General features: G+C 47.6%; 2 protein-coding genes across 16 annotated transcripts in view; both read right to left on the bottom strand.

Annotated features, from left to right (window-relative positions):
- The window catches only part of LOC111853449 (disco-interacting protein 2 homolog C), a 57,404-nt gene extending 55,320 nt beyond the window's left edge, over positions 1–2,084 (bottom strand). For 2 of the 3 annotated variants that reach the window (XM_072711461.1, XM_072711462.1), the window contains exon 1: positions 1,577–2,081. In XM_072711461.1, the coding sequence (XP_072567562.1) occupies positions 1,577–1,655 (79 nt within the window). In that variant the 5' untranslated portion in view covers positions 1,656–2,081. Of the gene's footprint in view, positions 1–1,576 lie in introns of all 3 variants that reach the window. The other variant, XM_072711463.1, reaches the window with a different exon arrangement.
- A 2,646-nt stretch (positions 2,085–4,730) lies between these two features.
- LOC111853450 (la-related protein 4B-like) lies at positions 4,731–21,235 on the bottom strand. 13 transcript variants are annotated; one of them, XM_023830345.2, is made up of 20 exons: positions 20,578–20,678; positions 20,079–20,327; positions 19,879–19,962; positions 19,660–19,781; positions 17,675–17,861; positions 9,992–10,136; positions 9,680–9,820; positions 9,468–9,549; positions 9,177–9,313; positions 8,879–8,982; positions 8,561–8,671; positions 8,428–8,481; positions 8,123–8,329; positions 7,916–8,022; positions 7,544–7,774; positions 7,270–7,315; positions 6,866–7,009; positions 6,610–6,719; positions 6,426–6,525; positions 4,731–6,327 (listed from the first exon to the last, which is right to left on the bottom strand). In XM_023830345.2, the coding sequence occupies exons 5-20, from the start codon at positions 17,747–17,749 to the stop codon at positions 6,178–6,180; spliced, it is 1,944 nt and encodes a 647-aa protein (XP_023686113.2). In that variant the 5' UTR covers positions 17,750–17,861; positions 19,660–19,781; positions 19,879–19,962; positions 20,079–20,327; positions 20,578–20,678; the 3' UTR covers positions 4,731–6,177. The 13 variants fall into 13 exon arrangements, with proteins under 13 accessions (XP_023686113.2, XP_023686110.2, XP_072567556.1 ...); XM_023830342.2 differs by lacking the exons at positions 19,660–19,781; positions 19,879–19,962; positions 20,578–20,678 and adding an exon at positions 21,025–21,235 and having other exon boundaries at positions 17,675–17,802; XM_072711455.1 differs by lacking the exons at positions 19,660–19,781; positions 19,879–19,962; positions 20,578–20,678 and adding an exon at positions 20,921–20,938 and having other exon boundaries at positions 17,675–17,802.
- Positions 21,236–21,447: the final 212 nt, after the last annotated feature.

Raw genomic sequence — 21,447 nt, 5'->3', positions numbered from 1 at the left:
TTCCGAGAAGCCAACAGGCTCTCCTTGTGTCCTACTGACATGATACTAGATTGCTGGCACCCGTCAGACACACGTGACCCCACCCACCAGCCACTCTGAATGGACACCTGGCAAACTCACTAAGATCACAAGCAGGTCACACCTGGATAGACACACGGCCCATAGCAGCATAGATGCAAAGCGAGTCATTTCCATGAGCTGAATGTTAAAAAGAAACCGCAGACCCTTGATTTTGGTATCAGTTCCATTTATTTGCTTGTCCCTCTTTCCCTCAGACAGGTACCAGGGTGACAGAATAAGCTGTGCTTACGTGAGAGTACCAACCAATCCTGAAGGGTCATATGGCAGTTGAGACAAAATCAGAAAATGTAAACCCATAAACTGAAATATCAGAAATGCACACTGTGTCCACCAAATGTCCCAATGAGATGCAGTCACTGCTTAAACAGACACACACTCCACAAATGCCTAAGTAAGATTCAGAATCCAAATTTATTTTAACAAGACCAAAATACACTAACATGTTAGCCAAAGGCAAGGGTGACCAACCACAAATGAATGTAAGACTGCATCAGCCTAAGTCCGAAAGGGTTGGCCCTTGTCTTTGTTATGACTTATTACTATGAGCAGGGATGTTTTGACATCAAACAATGCCCCCTTTTCCCCAAAGCAAATAAAAAAAATACGAAAACAGGAGTAGTTTACCATAGGAAAACTGGGTTTATATAGCTGCACAACGGCGTGCGGCTCTGCGCTGTTTACGGGTGAGATGGAGTTTTTTTTCCTTAAATGGCTGAGTTCTACATATAAACACCACGAATAACTCCTTGCCCAGCCCTCCAGCACCCATTGCACACGAAAAACAGTAAAACACACCAAACCTGAAGTCCCACACAGAAGAACGGGTGACATTTTAACCCAGAAACGGTGTCTGCCAAATTTCACGGCACTATACGCTTTTATTTCACGCTTCGCGCTGGGGTGGAAACACAACCTCGGACCTTAGACTGCAGATGTTTCCTCCACATCGCCCATCTGCCTTTGGTGCGCCGTCAACTTGGTTCAGAAAATACGGGGTGGGGGGGGCTTGGTGACAAATAACGGACCTCGGGTCGTCCTTAATCCAGATGCCAGCCGTGGCACTTAGGCACACTGTTTACAAGCTGTGCACGTTAGCGATCAACATCAGTCCACCATATTAAAAGAGATAGGAGTATGAGCCCACGTTAGCAGCGTTATGCAGCGGTAAGATCACAATCCAAGCGAGTGGGGGGGCGCATCCGGACAAAATCGCCTTTAAAACACAACCTCAAGGTCACTCGGCATCTTAAATGCATGAGGGACTGCGATTGCATGCAGGCTGCAAAGGAGGGGGGTCGTCACACTGTATCCTAGTTAAATGCCAGCTGGACACATCTCGGTGGCTCATCGCTCAAATGGCTCCGTTAAAACCTGGGATGGCGATCCGGTCCACCGGGAATATTAACGAGGGAGAAAATGCAAAACCTGCGCTAAGGCAGGGAGAGCTACCCGTCGTCCAGCTCAGCGGCCACATAGCAATGTTTGGGCGGCTTACCTTCCGATAACTCGAGCTCCAGCTCCGCCAGCCTCGCTCGGACCTCCAAGGAAAGATGCAGCGTATCACGGTCCGCCATGCTATTTTTCAGATGATTGTGTTGTATATGTGTGTGTGTGTGTGTTTGTTTCTTTCCTGTCTTTTTTTTAGCCCAGTCTTTCAACGTCGCCTCCCCCGCCTCCTCCTCTACTCCGCACAGCTGAGCTGCGCCGGACAGACGAGGGACAACGGGACCGAAGGGTCGCAAGGAGGAAAGAGGGGGGGGTCGATGCGGCTCTTCGTCAGCGATGCCCCGCCATGGCCATCCGTCGCTCGCAAAGGTAGGCTGTCGGCGCTGGCGAAGGGAAGGAGGGAGGGCTGGCTGGCTGGCTGCTGCCGCTTCGCAGCGCCCGTCTGCGGCTCTCCTACGGCTCCGACTGTCACGCCCACGTGATCGAGGCCAAACAAAGGCGCCGCTTCAGACCACACGGGGGCGCTATAGCGCCGCTCAAACCCAGCATAAACCGTTACATCTGCCTCCTCCTGCACGTTCCGGGAAATATATAGTCCACTTATGCTGAGAGGGAAAAATATTCAAAATTCCTCAGCGCAGTTATGGTGTGGTATGCAAAGCGGATGTATCGTCAGAATTACAAAAAGCTGCAAAATGATTAACCCTAATTACTTTTTAAAATGTAGGAATGCGTTTCAATCAAACGAATTACGTGGTATACAGCATTGTGACATGTCTGTAAATCCTCACAAAATAATTTTAAAAACACATACGCTCTTATTATTATTATTATTATTATTAAGTTATTCTTAAAGTTTGATAGGCTACCTTATCTTTTAAAATGACGATTTCCTATTACATGGTATGAATGTACTGGTACATTCGCAATATCCGTCTTCTGACTTGGACCGGAAACCTTTTGGTTAGGCCTGCAAGTCACCGCCAGTTTGGTACTAAGATGAACCATAACTCATAATAAATCAATCAGTATATGTGGGCACGCTGTCCGTCAGATGCCCTTACCTGTTGATGCATCGCATGCTAGGTTTCATATAAAAAAGAACTGAGTCACGAATGAGGTATGCATGTCGTGTGATATTTCGGGGCGGTGACCATTCGCGGCAAGAGCGAATGCCTCTCCATCAGTTAACTGACCATCCGTGGACTCGGGATTCACGATGGTGCGATGCGCAGGGCAGAAACGCGCTCCCATCAGTCACCGTTAATGCCGTGATCCGGCCCGGGGCTCTTTCACTGTTGTCCATCCAAATAACAGCCTATTTCCTGAGCTCTGTTACCTCCTGTTACATTTAGCGGGTGACCCACTTTCGGTAATTGCAATAAAGACACCGCGCTCAGCTCCAAGGCTGTAGTGTAGGGGTAAGGCTGGCTGCACCGATCGCAAACTGCCCCAGTACAGACTCGGGAAGGACCTAAGTGTGTATCCCACCGTGGTCCCAGGTCTCACTGACAGCATTGGCCGTCTCTTCAAATGACATCACCTCGTTTCTGTATAATTACTTTGAAGCCTAAGGGACCGGATAACACATAAATGGATATGGATCTTTCAGAAGCACTTTGGGGCGTGATTTAACATTATTTCGGGAATGAGAGCGGTATCCGAGCTTTTGCACCGCGTCGCACCGTCGGCTGCCGGTTCACAGCGTCCCGAAAAGCCCCTCATTGTCCCACAACATTCACTTAGGAAAAGCGCATTTCCCTTATGCTTCTTATATCGGCCAGTATAACAGCCCCGCAATCTTATCCATCCATCACTGAACGCATGGATGCCACAAGTAAGAAGACTACAGAGGTCAGAGAAACTTAGTTGTTGCTGTCCGGCGGTGATTATACGAAGACATGTAGGCTACGCAGAAACTTACGAGATACTTCCCGTTGAAAACCGCAGGCTCACGGGCGGTGGACAGGGCCCGCATCGGAGGTGATTCTGACAAATATAACCAATTTATCATGCAGATCTACGTTGTAATTGTGTAGCCCATGTAATGGGGTCCCACCAGACCGGGTCAAAGTGGGTCGTAATCAATGGGCCACTGACACACGCGCACTCTCTCTCAGCGGGCTTCCCTTGCTTTGGCGGCAGCCTATACGTAACGTTTCTGAGGCTAACCGCCGAACGGCAGATGTAAACGGTCCCACGTACTGAACCCAGATACAGTACTCACGAAGCACCCGGGTTAAAATCATTTAAAGCAGTGTTTTTCAACCTTGGGGTCGCGATCCCATGTGGGGTCCCCTGAAATGTCTAGAATTGTTTAAAAAAAAAATGTACTGATAAAAAATATTTCTCAACTAATTATTATTCTTTTAAGAATTATGATTAAAACACCACATACAATTTTAAACAACTGTATTCTTTCACGTTCATAAATTGAACTCATTTATTTATAACTAAATGGATTGCGATCACCTTCAGGCTTGTAAAGACAAGCTCGCCTAACTATACATGTGATCAGGGAAAATAAAATGTTACTTTGTGCACTAATCTGGCTACTCTATTTGCAACACGGTATTTGCAACATGATCAAAAACTAATTCTAGAAAAAACGTCTATGAGGTCGCCTGAAATTTGTGATGTCAAAAAAAGATTGGGAACCACTGATTTAAAGTATACAAAGACATTTATCCGCAGTTCGGTTAAAATGTTTAGTAGGTGAAAGGCGGGTGTCCACAGCCAAAGGAGTAAATTTCCCTGTTTCGTGAACACCTTACAGACGGCGGTTGGTGTTACTCACCTGAGTGAAGCGTGCCGCTTAGTACTGTCTCCTCTACGCCGTGGCATATTTCTGTCACCACCTCGTCTTTTATTACAGAATTGTAGTTACGTAGAATTTCAAGCAAGACGCCGAGAAAGAGAAAGCATCCTGGTGTCGGATGAAGGGATTTGGGCGCCCTTCGGAACTACACCGTCTTCACAGGTCATTACAGCTCAGCGTTTGGGGATCACAGCGCCGGCTCTGATCATTGGTGTATCAGCTTCTGTATCAGTTACCGCGTAAAACCTAATCATTAGCAATTCAAACGTTAACGGAAAAGCCCATCTCAGGCTGAATATGGATGTCGAAATAAATCACATTCACTTTGGAAAAACCAAACATGTCAGCAAGGTGCCGGACCCATCAAGAACTGCAGTCATTTGGTTTCGTTTCCAAACAGATTTTTACTTCAACTTAAAAATTATTCGCTCCAAATTTTTACTGAAACAACCAGATCCAGTCCCAGCTTTCAGAAAACGGAATGCAACAATAAATGATTAAAAATAAAAAGTCAAAAAACTAAAACAACCCACAAGAGGTAAACAAAGTCATTTTAACAGAAGCTCAACTGCAAATTCAAATTTGTACAAAATCATGTTACTTTAACATAACCCATTTATTCTATTTACAACTGTACAAGCAAACTGCACTCTCAAGTCTATTTTTAATACAGTATTGACAACCTGAAGATTTGTTACGCCTTAATAAAACTGGAAAAAAAGACAAAAATAAAATTATTACAAAAAAAGTTTAGATTTCTCACCTACAAGGATGCAAAGATAACATTGCATCCATTTGTCCCCTAAGGCAAGTTAACTGGGGTTTAAGCATTTTATTTAAAAAAAAAAAAAGTTAAGGCAAAAGTTATTTTCAAGTTTAAATTCAAGTTTTCAAACACTAGAGAAAAAAAACTGCTGCATGGAGTATGCATTTCTATTGTAAAAGGAAAGTTTACATTAATTCCTGTTATGGAATAGTAATACGTTTCTAACAAATAACTTGGAAGCTGTTTTTAACTTAACTGACAAACCAGGTGCCTCCAAACAAGAAATTAATGTAGAATTTATTAAGTGCCAGTATCAGAGCACACAGCAGTGCCTCTAAATTATACAGCTTCAACTTAATCCATATTTACAGCGATCAGCCTAATAGAAACTAAACATATTCCCATAGGAGGTCAACCCTTTAAGATGCTGCAGGTTCATAAATCCACAAGAAAATTTAAATGTCCTTGACAAAAAAAGAAAAAAACAGGTAAACACAAAGGACTGCAGAGAAAGCTTGAGCGGACTGCATCCCTTTGACACAGGACTAGGAAAAACCCCACCAGTTCTGAAATCGAGGTGTGAATCACCTGTGGTTTGGCAGATTGGTACACTACACCCCGCCCCATCACCTCAGCCCCGCCTAGGCCAAGACTACTCAACAAAGCAGAAGGCCAAGACCCCCGCCAATGAATCCCGAACCTGCGTTCTAGGACACAAGCCTTAATATAACACCACCCAAAATTGAACACTCTGGGGTATCTGATGGACTGTGAATGGAACAGTGCCTGGTGAACAGTAGGGGGAGCTGTTTACCAACATCAAATAACTGCAAGGCAGGAGATGTTTTAATGACCACAGAAACCCAAAATTGAGACATAAAAAAAAAAAAAAAACTTCAAGTTCAGCTTTATCCTTAAAACATATAAATATGGCTCACACGAGTCCATAAACACCACAAATAAAATTAAGTCCAACAAAATAAGAAAAAGTGATGGCAAAGCGAGTTACCTGACCTGGCAACACATTTCTGGAGGTTAAGAGCACAGCTGGAGGTCATGAAGGGTCTCAGAGGCCCACAGGCCCAGTAGTGGGTGGGCAGGGGGGGTCATCAGCAGTGGGGGCAGCACCATTTTCCAGAATGGCATCCCTGGGCACCGGTGGGGGGGGCTCTGTCACCCTCTGACAGATCTCCGCATAGCTGGGCTTCTGCAGCTCCTGGGTGTGGACAGATGGTGAGAAGAGATGTGACGTGCTGCTTATGTTGCCCATAATGCCGTGCAGTTCACTGTCCCAGGATCACGTGGCCCACTCACTGTGGCGGCGCCGTTCACTTGGACCGATTTACTTGCGGAGGCAGGTGTTTGGTTCCTGGGGGCCCAGGGCTGCGTGTGCTTTGGCCTCCAGGATGTTGGCCTGCCAGTGGGTAAACAGACACAAGCGTCACGCAGAGTCCGAACTGCCGTTATCACCAGAGCGTGGCTATAGGGTATCACTCACCGCGGAGAACCAGGTGGCGTGGGGACATCCTTTGGTGGAGGGGGGCTCTGGAGGGGCTCTCGGGGGGTCCCTGAGGGAACAGCGTCAGTGCTGCTGTCCTGGTTCTCATTCTGGAGAAATAATCACAGTAAAGGGGAGCGGGCATGTAGACCAATCCCCCCTCCCATAAATACCCCAGTGGGTTCCTGGCTGGCAGTCTGGGGGCAGGGGCCCACTCAGCAAACCCCACAGGAAACCAGGTCTCGGTGACACTCACTGCTGGAGCTGGGTTCCTGAGCACGTCCACCCCATCCACTGGGTATCCAGCAGCTCCTGGCAATGAGGGGAAGCCGGACAGGTCCAGCTGAAAGCTGGGGGTGGGGGCCTTCTGAGGCGGGACAATCAGCAGTGGGGACCCTCTCTGTGCAGAAGAGAATGGGAACCAGGCAGAAATCTGAACACCCTCCACCATCCTCCATGGAACCGAAATGCGGCTTATTTGAAATATTATAGGTCCGGGGCCTGCCCAAGCGTTTTCGGGGGTGATTGCGCGTGTGTCAGTGGCCCACTGATTACGACCCACTTTGACCCGGTCTGGTGGGACCCCATTACATGGGCTACACAATTACAATGTAGATCTGCACTGATGCCTTGGGCTGGCCCTGACAGTGTCACACTTACTGTAAACTTGTCGTCCTTCTTCTTTTTGTGGCCAAAAGCAGTTTTCCTTAAACAAAAATTAAAAAAACAGCACCATTTCACATTAATTTCACAGTCTAACGACTAAACTTGCATTAGCTAAAACAAACGTTAAAGATGCTAGTTCACCCCACTAGGATCGGAGTGCCCATCAGCTGATGACATTAAAGTTTACTCCGACAGTGCGTCCGTAACTGTGACACGGAATAATAAATCCCACAACATGAAGATCCTAACCTAACAGACTGAAACATACCTCCCTCTGCCCAAACCTGGGGCGAAGTCGGCCCGGCCCGGTCCAGCGTCCCTGCGGGGATACCCCATACCACCCGAGGCCCGTGTCCGGTTATGTCCCGGCGTGCGGGACAGGGGGCAGTGCAGGCCGTTCGTGACGCACTCTGTGGAGAAGCTGAAGCGGGCGTGCCCTTCCAGGACCTCCGAGTCCACATCGTGGGCTAAGGACCTTGGTGCCGGTCTTCCGTGGGTTCTGGAGCATGGGACAGAACCTGGATCAGGACCAGGGAGGCAGCTGGTGCCGATGCTAATGGCCACGTGCCTCATCTCAAAAGGCCGCATTTACACCAGGGCATGGTGCCAAAATCCAAACTCAGGCCAGAGCGACTCTGACCTGGTCCTGGGGGAGTACTGTCTGGGGTGGGCCGGGCCAGCACAGGACTTGAACGCCGGGGGGGTTGTGAACCCATCCGTGTACTTAGGATTAGGAAATGGCGCCACCTGTGGGGACCAACAATAGGCAGTTGATCTGCGAGACAGAAAAAAAAACAGACACCCCCCGCCCCAATTTAAAAAATGCACTTGCTTTGGGGGTACTCACAAGGGCAGGGTCCAAGAAGCCAGGCACCCCCAGCCATGCCTGGGGGGCCACGACACCATACAGTGGGAACTGCTGGGGGGCGCCATAAAGTGGGGGTCCATAGAACGTTCTGTACCCCCTCTGGGTGTCCCGGGGCCCCTCCAGAGGCCTGTAGCAGTTCTTTGGCAGGAAGGTGTTGATGGCAATGGCCTTAGCTTTCATCCTTGCCTGGGGGGGGGACACAGAAATATGATATTATATATGAATATGAACATTTCACACAGATGCTGTAATATGTTAGAGGTGCTGCGTGGAATGCTCGTCACCTTCACGGGCCTCCCCTGGAAGGTCTTCACCTCCTCTCGAAGGTACTGATAGGCCTGCAGGAGAGCAGACGGTCAGCTGACTGTCCAGGTGCTCCGGCGTGCTGTACCCCCCGCCCCCCAAACGATCCTTTACCCGCTGAGCATCTGCTTCCGATTCAAAAGTGATGAACCAACTGTCGTTGTAGGCGAATTCACAGCTAATGAACTTGGGCTGCTTCTCCCCTTTGAAAAGGGCCTCCACTTCCTGAAAAAGTCAGAAGAGAGAACAGGAGTGTGAATGAGGCACCGCCACCAGAGGGGATGATCTGTGGGGAGCAGCACTGAGATGGGTTTCCAATTTTTTCAGTTTGGTACTGTATAAACAGGCTTAACACTGACACTGAGATCTGGATCTAATCATTTCCTGTGCCAACAGTACGGAAAACCCAGGACCTGTTCAGGTGAAGCTCACCTCCACTGGAGTGGACTCCGGGACCTCCCGCAGAATAACGATGCAGCGGTTCTGATTGGGCCTGACCTTCTCACCCTTTTCATCTACTTGGACCAGTGGCAATGCTGCAGAAAACCAAGAAAGCATCGATCCAAGGTGTCCTATCATTCCATCACATTTCAGTTCCTTTAAGAACAACAGGCATACAGTGTGGGGAAAAAAAATCAATGGGTCAGCGCAAAGACTAAGGCAGAACCGAAACCTGCAAATGTACTGATGCAGAATGCAAATGGATATGCAGAGCTAGGGCGGGGCTTACAGCGCAAGACATTGGTGATGAGCTCCATGTCGGTGCTCAGCTTCTTCACCTGCTCTAGGTTGGCAACCGTTACGATTGGCACATACTGGTCACTGTCCATCTGGGAGACCAGGTACATGTCACCAGCAAGGTTCTCCCTGCGGTGGGGGGGGGGTAGGGAGGGTCAGAATCAGAGCTGGGAGTGGCATTTTCTAAACAGATAAACACGATGACTGAGGCATTCAATCAGACGCGGCAGCACTCATCACTCGACCAATCAGGGATCATGTGGTGTAAGATGGGCGGCCTCACCGTGACAGACAGAACTCCAGCGTGTCCCTCAGATGTTCTCTAAGGTCCTCCTGCTCATCCAGCTCACAGGAACCAAACTCTCCTGAAAGCAGGGAGGCAAGGGTCAACAAGATGCGCAAGATGGACCATCTCGAATAACCACCTTCATCTCCATGCAGACTCCACACACGCCTTAGTGGAGTTCAGAACCAAGACCAGGAAGGAAAACTCACCAGCAGTCTGGACCCCTGTGTCTGTGCAGTCTGGACCCTGCAGGTCCATGGTGCTGGTGACCTCTGGACCACCAGACTGGAACTCCTCCAGTTCCTGGTCTGGCTCGTCCTCGGCGGCGGTGACATTGTGGACAGAGAACCCTAAAGATAGAGGCACTGGGGCTCAGTACGACCATGAAAATCTTTTAGGAGTACCATACAAAACAGACAGCACCTCAGCCCACTGGCCTGGTGGAAAATGGAGGGGTGACAGAAGGATTAAAGGTCATCGCTACCCTACAAAGTGTCGTTACATAGAATAACCATGCTTACCTTCCCCATGCAGGTCTGGACCTACAGCAGTTTCTGCCCATGTTTGAGGTGTACCGGGGTCATCAAATCCAGGAGCCCCGAGGTACGGCATGTGATTGGCCCATACCTCTGCGTTTGGGTTCAGGTCAGAAACCTTGACAGAACCCTGAAATGAATCCAAAACCCTTAAGAGCCACGGAAAATATCAGTCGGGGCTCTACTCCGAGCACAAACGCTGAGCTAATGTCTTATGACCTGTAATTTCCTGAATATTAGCAAAAGGATAATGCGGTAATAACACAGAATTAAATGTTTTATTAGGCTGGGGTAAATAATAAGGCCCCATCTCACTGTCCGCCAGCCCTGCAAACTCCTATCAAGCAAACCTAAGTGCTCTGTCACCCTGTCACACAAACGGCAGACAGTAGATTGCAGCATGTGACACAGATCAGCTGTCAGTTGCCGCACAGACACCAATCGGTGGTGCCTCTCAGATCCTGACCTTTATTTTCTGTTCCTGTTGATAGTTATTGTTCAAGCTTCTCTTATCTGGGAGAGCTACTGCGAATATCTTATAAAGGGCACTGGAGTGATGAGCTTCTCAGTAAATCTGAACTTCTAACCTGAAAGCTCAGCCCCCCGTGTCAACCTTGATGTGGTTGCCAGGTAACTGATCCAATTCCAATGTGTCACCTCAGGCTGACAGCAATGTCCGTGACGTGTTTGCAAGTGCCTTAGACCACAAACAGCTAAAGCCCTTTGTACCTTCCAGTTACACCCGTTAGTTCAGAGGAACCGCACATATCATTCATAACTTTTTCTGCCATTTTCAGAATGGTGCTGCAAGCAAATTTCCTTACACTAAAAGCGACCACAGTCAAGCTGCATTCAGGAATGAAGGCAGGGAGTCAAGAATAGTCACGCTGAAGTGTCTAAGTTGACCACTGATCCCTGCTCCATGTTAATGTAAGCAAATATGAAAAACTGCTACTCCTAATGTGAACATGCTCAATTTATTAACAGATTTGGGAAGACAATTAGCAGAGAAAAAGACAAAATATTTATGACAGGCTGTAAAATTAACCACAGAACATAGTTCAGATTAAGTCTACTCTACTGACCATAAAAGTGCACTTACAGGTTGGTTGAAGGCAGCCTGCCAACCCCAGGTATAAGTACTGTTAGGCTCTGGCAGGCCGTGAGGGTTGGGGCCCATGAAACCCACAGCGCTCTCCATGTCCACTGGCATAAGCAACTGCCCAGGTACCACAGACCTCTGGGCACCACCATTCAGCGACCTAGACCTCCATGCGGACTGAGGGGGATATTCTCTAAGTTTTCCGTCCTGGAACAGCTCCTCCCATGGGGTGAGGTAAAGAGGGAGATCCCCTTCCTCAACCACATCAGACTTTCCCAACAAGTTCGAAACCATGTTCAGCATTCCCACCTCTCTGTCCCCTTCCGTCTCATCCATGGAACCCGTGACCTTTCCTGGTTGAACTGCATCAGGCGCCTTCATAGCCTGGAAGTAAATTTCATAGGAAGGTGTAGAGGCATAGATGTCGACCTGATCGAGTTCCACGTTCACTGCCGCTACGCTGCCATCCTGTAGGTCCGTGTTCTTGAATGCTTGTGCTACGCTGCCCTCCGCTGGCCACTGGAGTTCAGCATACGACTCGCCGTGTGGGGTGACCAAAAGTGCATTCTGACCACAGTCGGGGGAGATCTGGTCTGGCCAGCAATTTGCCAGCAGAGGAACGTAGTGGCAGTCAGATACTGTGGGAGGTGCATCATCACTATGGATAAAATCCCTGTTATTAGAGCCGTGTGCAGCCTGGCCCTGACTGCTAACATAAGGGTGCTTACAGTCCTCTTGGATGCCGCTTAGGTCACAGTTCATTGTCAAAACGCTCTGCAGTGTTATAGACTCCACTGATTCTCCTGGCCACAGTTCAGAGTCCTTGAGTTCTGTCTGTGAACTTCCTAAATTGCTGAAAGGGAGATGTGTATCTAACAGACTAACCTGACCACAAGGCCAAGGACTCTCACCAACATGAGGCTGCACTGGGATTCCTGCCTGATTTCCAGACTCTCTGGATGCACAAGGCAAAGACTCACCCTTTTGGATCCATTTCCTGCAATCTACCTGGTCTGGCAACAATCTATGCAACTCTGAAACATCCTCAGTGCTGCAGAAAACTTCTGCGGTTTGAACTCCTGCCTCCCCAATCTGACTTAGGGGACCCTGTGGCCTGGAATCTAAACTTTGATTAGAAACATCTGCAGGATCAGAGTCGTCAACTTGATCTGATATTCCACAGACGGCCACACAGTCCGAGGAATCTTGTCCTTCAGCAAGATAAGAACTTGAGACATCTGCAATAGCCATACAACCGAGGCGACTAGTTCCACCCTCTCTTCCAAGAATAATCTCTACGGTGTCATTCTTGTCAGCGAGTGGTGCACAGATGCCCTTTTCACAGCAAGCTGCCCTCGTGGATGAGGACAAACAAAATGACTTGACACACGCACTCGCTATTTGTGACTGGACAGACTGATCCCCTGTGTCTGAGGGATCACACCAAATTGAATGATTTGCTGCAGGTGTCGTCAGCAGTGGTTCTGAGGAACAGTGCACTTCACAGATATGAGGCCAGTTTCCAGATGTGTCTGACTCCCGATGTGTCTGACACTGTGCCACAGCACTGGGTGTCCTGAGTGTGTGATTCCAGTGTACATCCAGAGATCCATTTTTACATTCCGCTGTTGGCAGATGTCCTACAGATGGTTGAGTCTTCCGCTCAGAGGCTGTTTCAAGGAAAGCGGGCTCTTCCAGCAGCCAAGTCTTACTCACACCGGGGTCTTTGACCAGCCTCTCATTCTGCATCTGCTCCTGGTCTGACTCTTTCCTTGTCAAAATGTGTGTGCCCCCCATGGCCATTACACTGCTTTCTACAGCTCTCCTGCCACAAAAGTCACTTAGCACAGGTTTGATGACGCAATCACCAGGCTGCTCCAGATTTTCCGCCGGTGCTGCCATTTCTGACAGCTGACCAGTATTCACAAGCTGGATAAAATGCATGTTTGTACCACCTGAGCTTTTGTGTTTAGGTTCAAACTCAACAAGCCCCACCGTTTGGAAATACTCACCCATGTTTTCACCAGCCAACTCATACATGGCAACAGGAGAAACCAATGGATTTACAGAACACTCACTGCTTCTGCTTAAGGCGGCCTTCTGATTAGTTGCTTCAAATGTGTGAGTGGCAGAATTAATGTCAGCAGTAGCCTCAGAGTGGAAGTCATTTGACCCCTGACCTTGTTCCCTTGTGGTCACATGATGGGAACAGTCACCACTTGACTGAATGATATCCACATTGACAGACATATCATTTGAAAACACCTCAGCATCTAAAGGAAGAACACAGGAAACCAAGGTGGACTTGTCTACATGCTCTTCGTCACATTCCCACAGAGAAGGCACAGAGGGGTGACAGGTGACAAGAACATCTTCAGCTTCAGTTTCTGAGCACTTTGTGAAAAGCCTGCCCCTTTCACTTTCGAGGAAATCCTTGCGCCCTCTACTCAGATGTTCCGAAGCTGAAATTCCAGAAGCTTGGCTCAGAGATGCTGTTTCACCACATGTTCCATTCCCCGCAACAGCTGAGGAACTTGTCTTCAGAAGAATTCCCGACGGCACAGAGGAACATACCCCACTCTCATTTTCCATGTCTTTGATATCAATAGAACAGATGCTATAGAAACTCTGAGTCCTGGTTTTCAGTTTATGCCCCATGGCAGACACTAGATGTGACTCACGGTCCCCTGTGAACGTGCTCCTACCTGAACCCAGGGCCTCCTTAACCTGAGAGTCCTCAGTCTTCGACGTAGAAACACTTTCCTCTCCCGGTTTGTTAGCACTCACAGACAGCTGCATGTTCTCTGTGGACATGGCAGCATTTTCTTTACAGTTTCCATCAACAACTGCTCTGCCATAACAGGAAGCACAACGGCTTCCAGAGCCCCTTAATGTTTCTGGTGATCTTCTGCTCAGAGATTTCGAATGTCCTCCCGAGGAAGGAACACTAAGGCGACCGTGTCCCTCTATGTCCACATTCCCAATTTGGGCTTCAAGCATCATCCCTCTTGCCATGTTTCCCACCATGTCTCTGCTGGTGGAGCTAGACATCTCTCCCACGCTGGGTTTCTCGCTAGTGTGCTTGGGGCTCTCCTTGGGGCGCTGGCTTCCTTCTTCTCCAGCAGCAGAACATTTCACTACTTGCTTATTAATAGCCCCTTTCGGCGTCCCGTGATCTTGGACAGGCCATGCCCAAAATACGCTGCGGCCCCACACGTGGCCCAAGTCACCCCCGCTGGAGTGCTGTACCAAGTCCCTCTCCGTAGCGCGGCCCGACCTTCCGTTCCTGCTGACCCATCCAGCGGACCTCTCCTCGTGCTCCCACACCACCTCCTTCACCGAATCCTCCTGGAGGGACGCGTGGAGGAGACTCGTCCGTTCAGTGGTCACATTTGGGTTCAGCTCTTTACTGAAGCAGCAGCCCATGTCAGCAGTGCCCCTACACTCTCACCTCACAGCGGCCAGACAGCAAGGCGAGGCAGAATGAGCCTCAACACTAACTGGGCTAGGAGAAAGTCCCCTGGGGGGCCTAAAATAGCACATTAAAATCTGTGTGAAGGACACACTTGCTCTTGTCATTCATTCAAGACCACTATCCCCCCCTGCGGGAGGCATGTGTGTCGTATGAATGGCACTGAGGGCCCCTCTGGTTTGGGCCAGACCTAGGGGGAGCCGTGGGATACGATTCAGCTGTGGAGCTGAGCTTTACTGGACAGCATGGAGCAGTGAGGCTCTAGAGACACATGCAACACATGACACTGAGTGGCGCAAGGAGATTTTAAAAAGCAGAATAAAAAAAAGAGGATCCACTTCAGAAGAGACCAATGGAACCGCTCCGTCCTGAAGGGACTCACACTCCCCAAAAACCAGAGAGGTAGAATGAGGCGAAAACTCACAGCGTCTCACTGTGGCTCTGAATGACATTACAAGCAACGTGCTCAGCTAGGGATGGGCGGTACACTGGTGCGATTGTGCACCACCATATGGATTTGCAATATACTGTTAACACCACAAGATTTCAACAGCCTAATTATACAACAGCATATTTATAAAAAATATTAAGGTATTTTATTTTCTTTAAAGCTTCAGTTGTAATCTGAATACTTGTGCTTATATAGTCTTTATCTGGGTTTATCTGTGTTTTCTGAATTTTCTATTATATACAATCTAATGTCATATTGCGATAAATTCACAAATTCAACATTTTGTGTAATTATACACATTAAACAAAATAACCGAGTTACATATAGATATATTATAGTAGCAAATTAAAAACATATTTGCTAAATCAGCATATATATGCGCCGCTGCCTTCATGCAAGGTGCGTGTTAAAAAACACAATTGCCCAATTAACACTAGTACCGCCGTTTCCCACACCAATGAACGTCAACTGTATGAAGTAATGTTATTTTTTTTAGGGCTGCCAACTCACACACATCTGGCATGACACGATTTCAGACTCAAGCTCACTCAAGAAATCTTACGGCAAATATACACTCACCTAAAGGATTATTATGAACACCTGTTCAATTTCTCATTAATGCAATTATCTTATCAACCAATCACATGGCAGTTGCTTCAATGCATTTAGGGGTGTGGTCCTGGTCAAGACAATCTCCTGAACTCCAAACTGAATGTCAGAATGGGAAAGAAAGGTGATTTAAGACATTTTGAGCGTGGCATGGTTGTTGGTGCCAGACGGGCCGGTCTGAGTATTTCACAATCTGCTCAGTTACTGGGATTTTCACGCACAACCATTTTTAGGGTTTACAAAGAATGGTGTACAAAGGGAAAAACATCCAGTATGCGGCAGTCCTGTGGGCAAAAATGCCTTGTTGATGCTAGAGGTCAGAGGAGAATGGGCCGACTGATTCAAGCTGATAGAAGAGCAACTTTGACTGAAATAACCACTCGTTACAACCGAGGTATGCAGCAAAGCATTTGTGAAGCCACAACACGCACAACCTTGAGGCGGATGGGCTACAACAGCAGAAGACCCCACCGGGTACCACTCATCTCCACTACAAATAGGAAAAAGAGGCTACAATTTGCACGAGCTCACCAAAATTGGACAGTTGAAGACTGGAAAAATGTTGCCTGGTCTGATGAGTCTCGATTTCTGTTGAGACATTCAAATGGTAGAGTCAGAATTTGGCATAAACAGAATGAGAACATGGATCCATCATGCCTTGTTACCACTGTGCAGGCTGCTGGTGGTGGTGTAATGGTGTAGGGGATGTTTTCTTGGCACACTTTAGGCCCCTTAGTGCCAATTGGGCATCGTTTAAATGCCACGGCCTACCTAAGCATTGTTTCTGACCATGTCCATCCCTTTATGACCACCAAGTACCCATCCTCTGATGGCTACTTCCAGCAAGATAATGCACCATGTCACAAAGCTCGAATCATTTCAAATTGGTTTCTTGAACATGACAATGAGTTCACTGTACTAAAATGGCCCCCACAGTCACCAGATCTCAACCCAATAGAGCATCTTTGGGATGTGGTGGAACGGGAGCTTCGTGCCCTGGATGTGCATCCCACAAATCTCCATCAACTGCAAGATGCTATCCTATCAATATGGGCCAACATTTCTAAAGAATGCTTTCAGCACCTCGTTGAATCAATGCCACGTAGAATTAAGGCAGTTCTGAAGGCGAAAGGGGGTCAAACACCGTATTAGTATGGTGTTCCTAATAATCCTTTAGGTGAGTGTATATTACTCCATTATGAACCTAAAATTAGTGATATTAAAAGCACTGGGGTAGTTTGCAAACCCTTCAGATTATTTACAAGGTAATAAATCTGTTATATAAATGTAAATGCATGTGCGTGCAGACTTCTCAAAATGAAAACCTCACTCCAGCCAACTGACTAAAGTTGTCAACCCTGCATTTATTTGAAATGAACCGTAAAATGCACTGTTTTCAGGTGAAAAAGTCTTGTCATTCCCTTTGCATTGTTACTCCGACAATTATAAAACAAATGAGAAACCGTTACCCATATCACACATATTTATTGAAATAAGACTGCCCATACCCAACTGTAACAGCGAATAAATTGTACTTAATATAAAATATTTTTAATAGGGGCAGGACATGCTACTCCTCCCAAAACTTGGGAAAAAATAATACTGTAACATAATACTGTCACTGTCCAAAATGTGAAAAATATAGTGATAATTTTACATCATATTGCCCACCCTACCACCCCCCACAGTGGCCCCTCCCCCGAGACGGCAGAGTGTAGAGACTGTGACCACCAGGAGGGTGTTCATGGGGAAGCCCTTTTTAAACAAAGAACACACCCCTGACTGAATTATAAACGGCCAAAGCCTGGAAGTGAAAGGTCTGCTGCCTGACATGACCAAAGATCGGAACACACAAAGCACACATTACGGAGAGTTCCAATCACCATAGAGGGTGTACATCACATCGAGCCAGGTAAGAAAGGGGAACTGCAGCAGCACCCCCTTTCTGAATCACATGACAACCCCCCCCCCCCCCCCCCCCACTAAGGGTGAGGGGCCCTAGCAATAAAGCAAGGAAATCGGCCAGCCTCCTACCGGGTGACAGATCTCAGAGGCTTCCTGGACACGCTGTGGCTCAGCAATGACTTCGGCGTCCCGGTCAGAAGTCATGAGCCTGTTGCAGGCGGGAGCCCCAGGGAGAAACCTCGCTGGTCCCAGGAGAGCTGCAGACAGATGGGGCTGGTGAGAGTGCGACCGCCCCCTCCTGTGCACAAGACAGTGACTGGTGTACATACACACACACACACACACACACACACACACACTCTTCAGGAGGGCAGGGCAACATAATTAAACAATAAAACATAACACATATGGGGGGGTCACATTCTTTTCCTGTACAGTTAATGAACCTCCATACCAAGTACATAGCCACAAGGTTAAAAAGGGGGATTTCACCCCTCCAAATAAATAAATAAATGTCACCGATCAGGCATGTAGCCAGGCAGTAAAATTACACAGACCAACCTATGTGTGGGGTTGCCCGGACCCCCATGAAATTTATTTATGGCTTCATAAATAGACACCAAGTCATGTTTCATTTACTTCAAAAACAGCACATGGCTAATTCACTGTCTCTTCGTATCTTTAAACCTGTATTTCTCATTAGAAGCTTCTGTTCTGCCAATTGTGTTCATACTCTACTTCAGGAAACTTTCCCAACAGCTAGACTGTTTGAACTTCCAGAACCTGGGACAGGTTCCCCAACGACCAAACCAGTCACCATTTGAGTTTCCTGGACATGGGACAGGTTTGTAAATTGCACTGGAAATCAGGCACTGCAACCACATAAAATAAAAGACTTGATGCAGACCCCCACATACAACCAGACACCTGTACATCAAAGTGAATTTAACCCTCTCTGATCCACATCTCTGTAAGCAGTCACACCATGACATATTCACTGTTTAAGTGTTTATAAAGAGGTGTGGTTGATAGCTAAGGACATGAATAACTACAGAACTATATGCGTTAACGTTATCTGATTTATTATTATTAACAGCAGCAGATTAATCATTGAACGTGTCGCTGAACCTTGTTACTAGTGGCCCAGGTGACTGAGATGCTCTAGATTTGCAGCAACCCGGAGATGCAGCAGGTTGCAGGTGCGGTAAACAGTGAGATAATGCAGGTATTCGTGGTGGGGAAGGTGGAAGGTTCAGGCTACACGCCTGAACACGGAGCACAGCGCAGGGCGGAAGATGGCGACCTTCGTGCGCCTACATTACGCTTTGGAAATGCAGCTTCATTCACGTGCCGCGCCGTTTTCTGTATTGACATTCTAGACACCGCTTATAGTGAAGCACTGGGGAAGCCAAAGCGGAACACGCTTCTGCTCGCGTCCCAGTTCCGAAATGCGCGTTTACTGGAGCATTACCGCCGGCCAAACCGTTACCGGAGACCCACCCGTCCGCAGATCGGACCGCAGATCGGACCGCAGACCCGTCCGGCGCACCGTGGACATCCGCTCACCTGTGGACGTGTGGCGCTGTATGTGGACGGCGGGCCGCTGTGCTCCGGGGCGGCTGTCCCCCTCCTCCACACCACACACCCGCGCTACGATTTGCGGCCAAACGCAGACGAAGTTTTCACTAAATCGCCGGTCGATGATATAAAATGTTTTAAGTGCAACCACCCCGTTCCCTAGGCGACCAGGCACCGGAAAGCGTGCGCTGCTTCACCTAGTCCAGCTTCGGGGAACAGCGTGTGATATTTTATTTATACCGCTCGGTGCTCCGCTGCCCTCCCCTACTTTCAGCTCCAGCACTCTGCCTGGTACGAGCGGCGCAGCTGGGAGGAGACTGCGGCCCTCCTATCCCGGGCGAGCCGGCGCCCCGCCCACCCAAGGAGGGCGCTGCCATCCTCCCATCCCGGGCGACCCGGCGCCCCGCCCACTCGGCGAGAGGTCGCACTCTGAGCCGGACCGAAATAAACTGTATTTAAATACACAGCGGTTCAGAAGCATTTATTTAGCTGGCTCGCTGTCCCAAGTCCGTTTTCTGTACATACTGGCACCGTACCTTTTCTATGATAGCTGTGCAGGTCCCAGTTCCTGTACTTTTCCCCCCAGTAAATCCGATCCGGACACTGGTTCCGTTCCTGGGGGGGCTATACGCTGGGATCTCTCGATTGTGCGGGACAGCTTCGACAGTATTAATGTAGTAGTATTAATGTAGTAATGTAGTTTGTCAACTGGACAAATAGGAAAATTCAAAAATACACAAGTGAGGTGAGCGTACGTCTCGGGAAGCGCTCCTCCCTGCCGAAACCTAAAACCCACGGGTGAGAAGCAGGACCTCTCGCGAGGCATCTTCCAGGAGACACTAGGAATGAGCAAAAAGTCCTTCGCATTTTTAGATTAAGTTTTGCTTACTGTCGGGTTCATAAATATATGAAAATGGGAAATGATGGCAAAAAACGGCTTTGCGGTTCTGCTCACTTGCCGTTTCCATGCAGGTCGTGTCTGTCTGTCTGTCCATCACCGCCTCTGCACTTCCTTCATTTTACCAGCAGACGTCTGTCCACGAAGTCGAGCTAACGCTGCACATCAAGGTCTTCATCAATTTCTTAAAGTACCAAAGTCTTCGTCATGGCTGTATTCCAATCCGGTTATTAGTTTATTATCGAACGTTGTGGGCAATAAAGTTGAGATGTTTTTTCTTTTGTTTGCTTTCTTATTCCTTTAAACCTGAAATTCAAGTGAGCAGAATTATAACATTTACTTCTAATCCAGTTGTACTTGTGAACTGCCAGTGTTTAATTCATACATCAATATACATAATAAATGTAAGGTATATTATTCGAGTTTTATACGTCATGATTTAAAAAATGTATCACTTTAAATTTTCTAAAAGGACTATATCAGCCTTCAAGTCATGTCGAAAAAATCGTGAATACGAGATGAGAGCACATGAACGTCACTACGAAGTCATATTTACCGGTGGGATACTCGGGATTTTCTTTAAACCCCGAGTTGGATGCGTGTCAAACAACAATCGTGGCGGAGGCAATGGATAGCTCCACCTGGTCATGTCAGAACTCTGAATTGTGTTTATTTTTGAATAAATTGTTACTAAACGGTGTGTCGTGAAAAATTATAGATTTTTGTCTCAATATGTGATAGGCCTATATGTAGCTGGTGAGCTATACCTGCTGTTTGAGCAAGGGATTACAAAAGGTTCAGTTAACGCTACAAATGCGTTTTGTCGTTGAAGGAACGAAATATAGAGCAAAACAAAAAGTTCCTTCCTTGTCGCCTCCATTTTGCTCCGACTTAACCACCTGAACACGCGTCATGTCGTAATTACGATTTTCCAACTCTCTAGTCAGATCTTCCGAGTAGGACTTGAAGGTAGCCTGTATCCGTTCTACTTCATTCAACTTACAAGGGATACCGATGATCTTTTGAACATATTTTCGCTTTAAGCAGCTTCCCTGCTGTTTTTTTACGTCCACCAGAGGGAGACTGGTACATTCAGGATCTGGGCCGGTATGCATAAAACTTCCTAAGAATGGTCGTACACTTGGACTTAAGAGTTAAAAAAATCTTAGCAAAAAGTAGGACCTAAGAGCATTGTATAAAGCTGCTAAAAGTAACTTTCAGCAAAGTCTAAGCCCAATTCCTAAGTGCTGACGGTGCCAGCATTTAAGTGACGTGAAATGAGGACTACAAATAAAATCCCGCCCCAAATACTGAGTTCAACCAATAGAGGAGCTGGACGGTGAATATATTAGTGACATTAAACCGTTAATGTAGAGCTTTATAGAACATACCTTTCTGTGATCATACCTTTAATTGGTTGTACGAA

The sequence above is a fragment of the Paramormyrops kingsleyae genome, chromosome 4 (genome assembly GCF_048594095.1).
Source record: "Paramormyrops kingsleyae isolate MSU_618 chromosome 4, PKINGS_0.4, whole genome shotgun sequence".
Lineage (NCBI taxonomy): Eukaryota > Metazoa > Chordata > Actinopteri > Osteoglossiformes > Mormyridae > Paramormyrops > Paramormyrops kingsleyae.
Note: the sequence above shows the minus strand (reverse complement) of the source record. Positions and strands in the feature narration are given on the sequence as shown.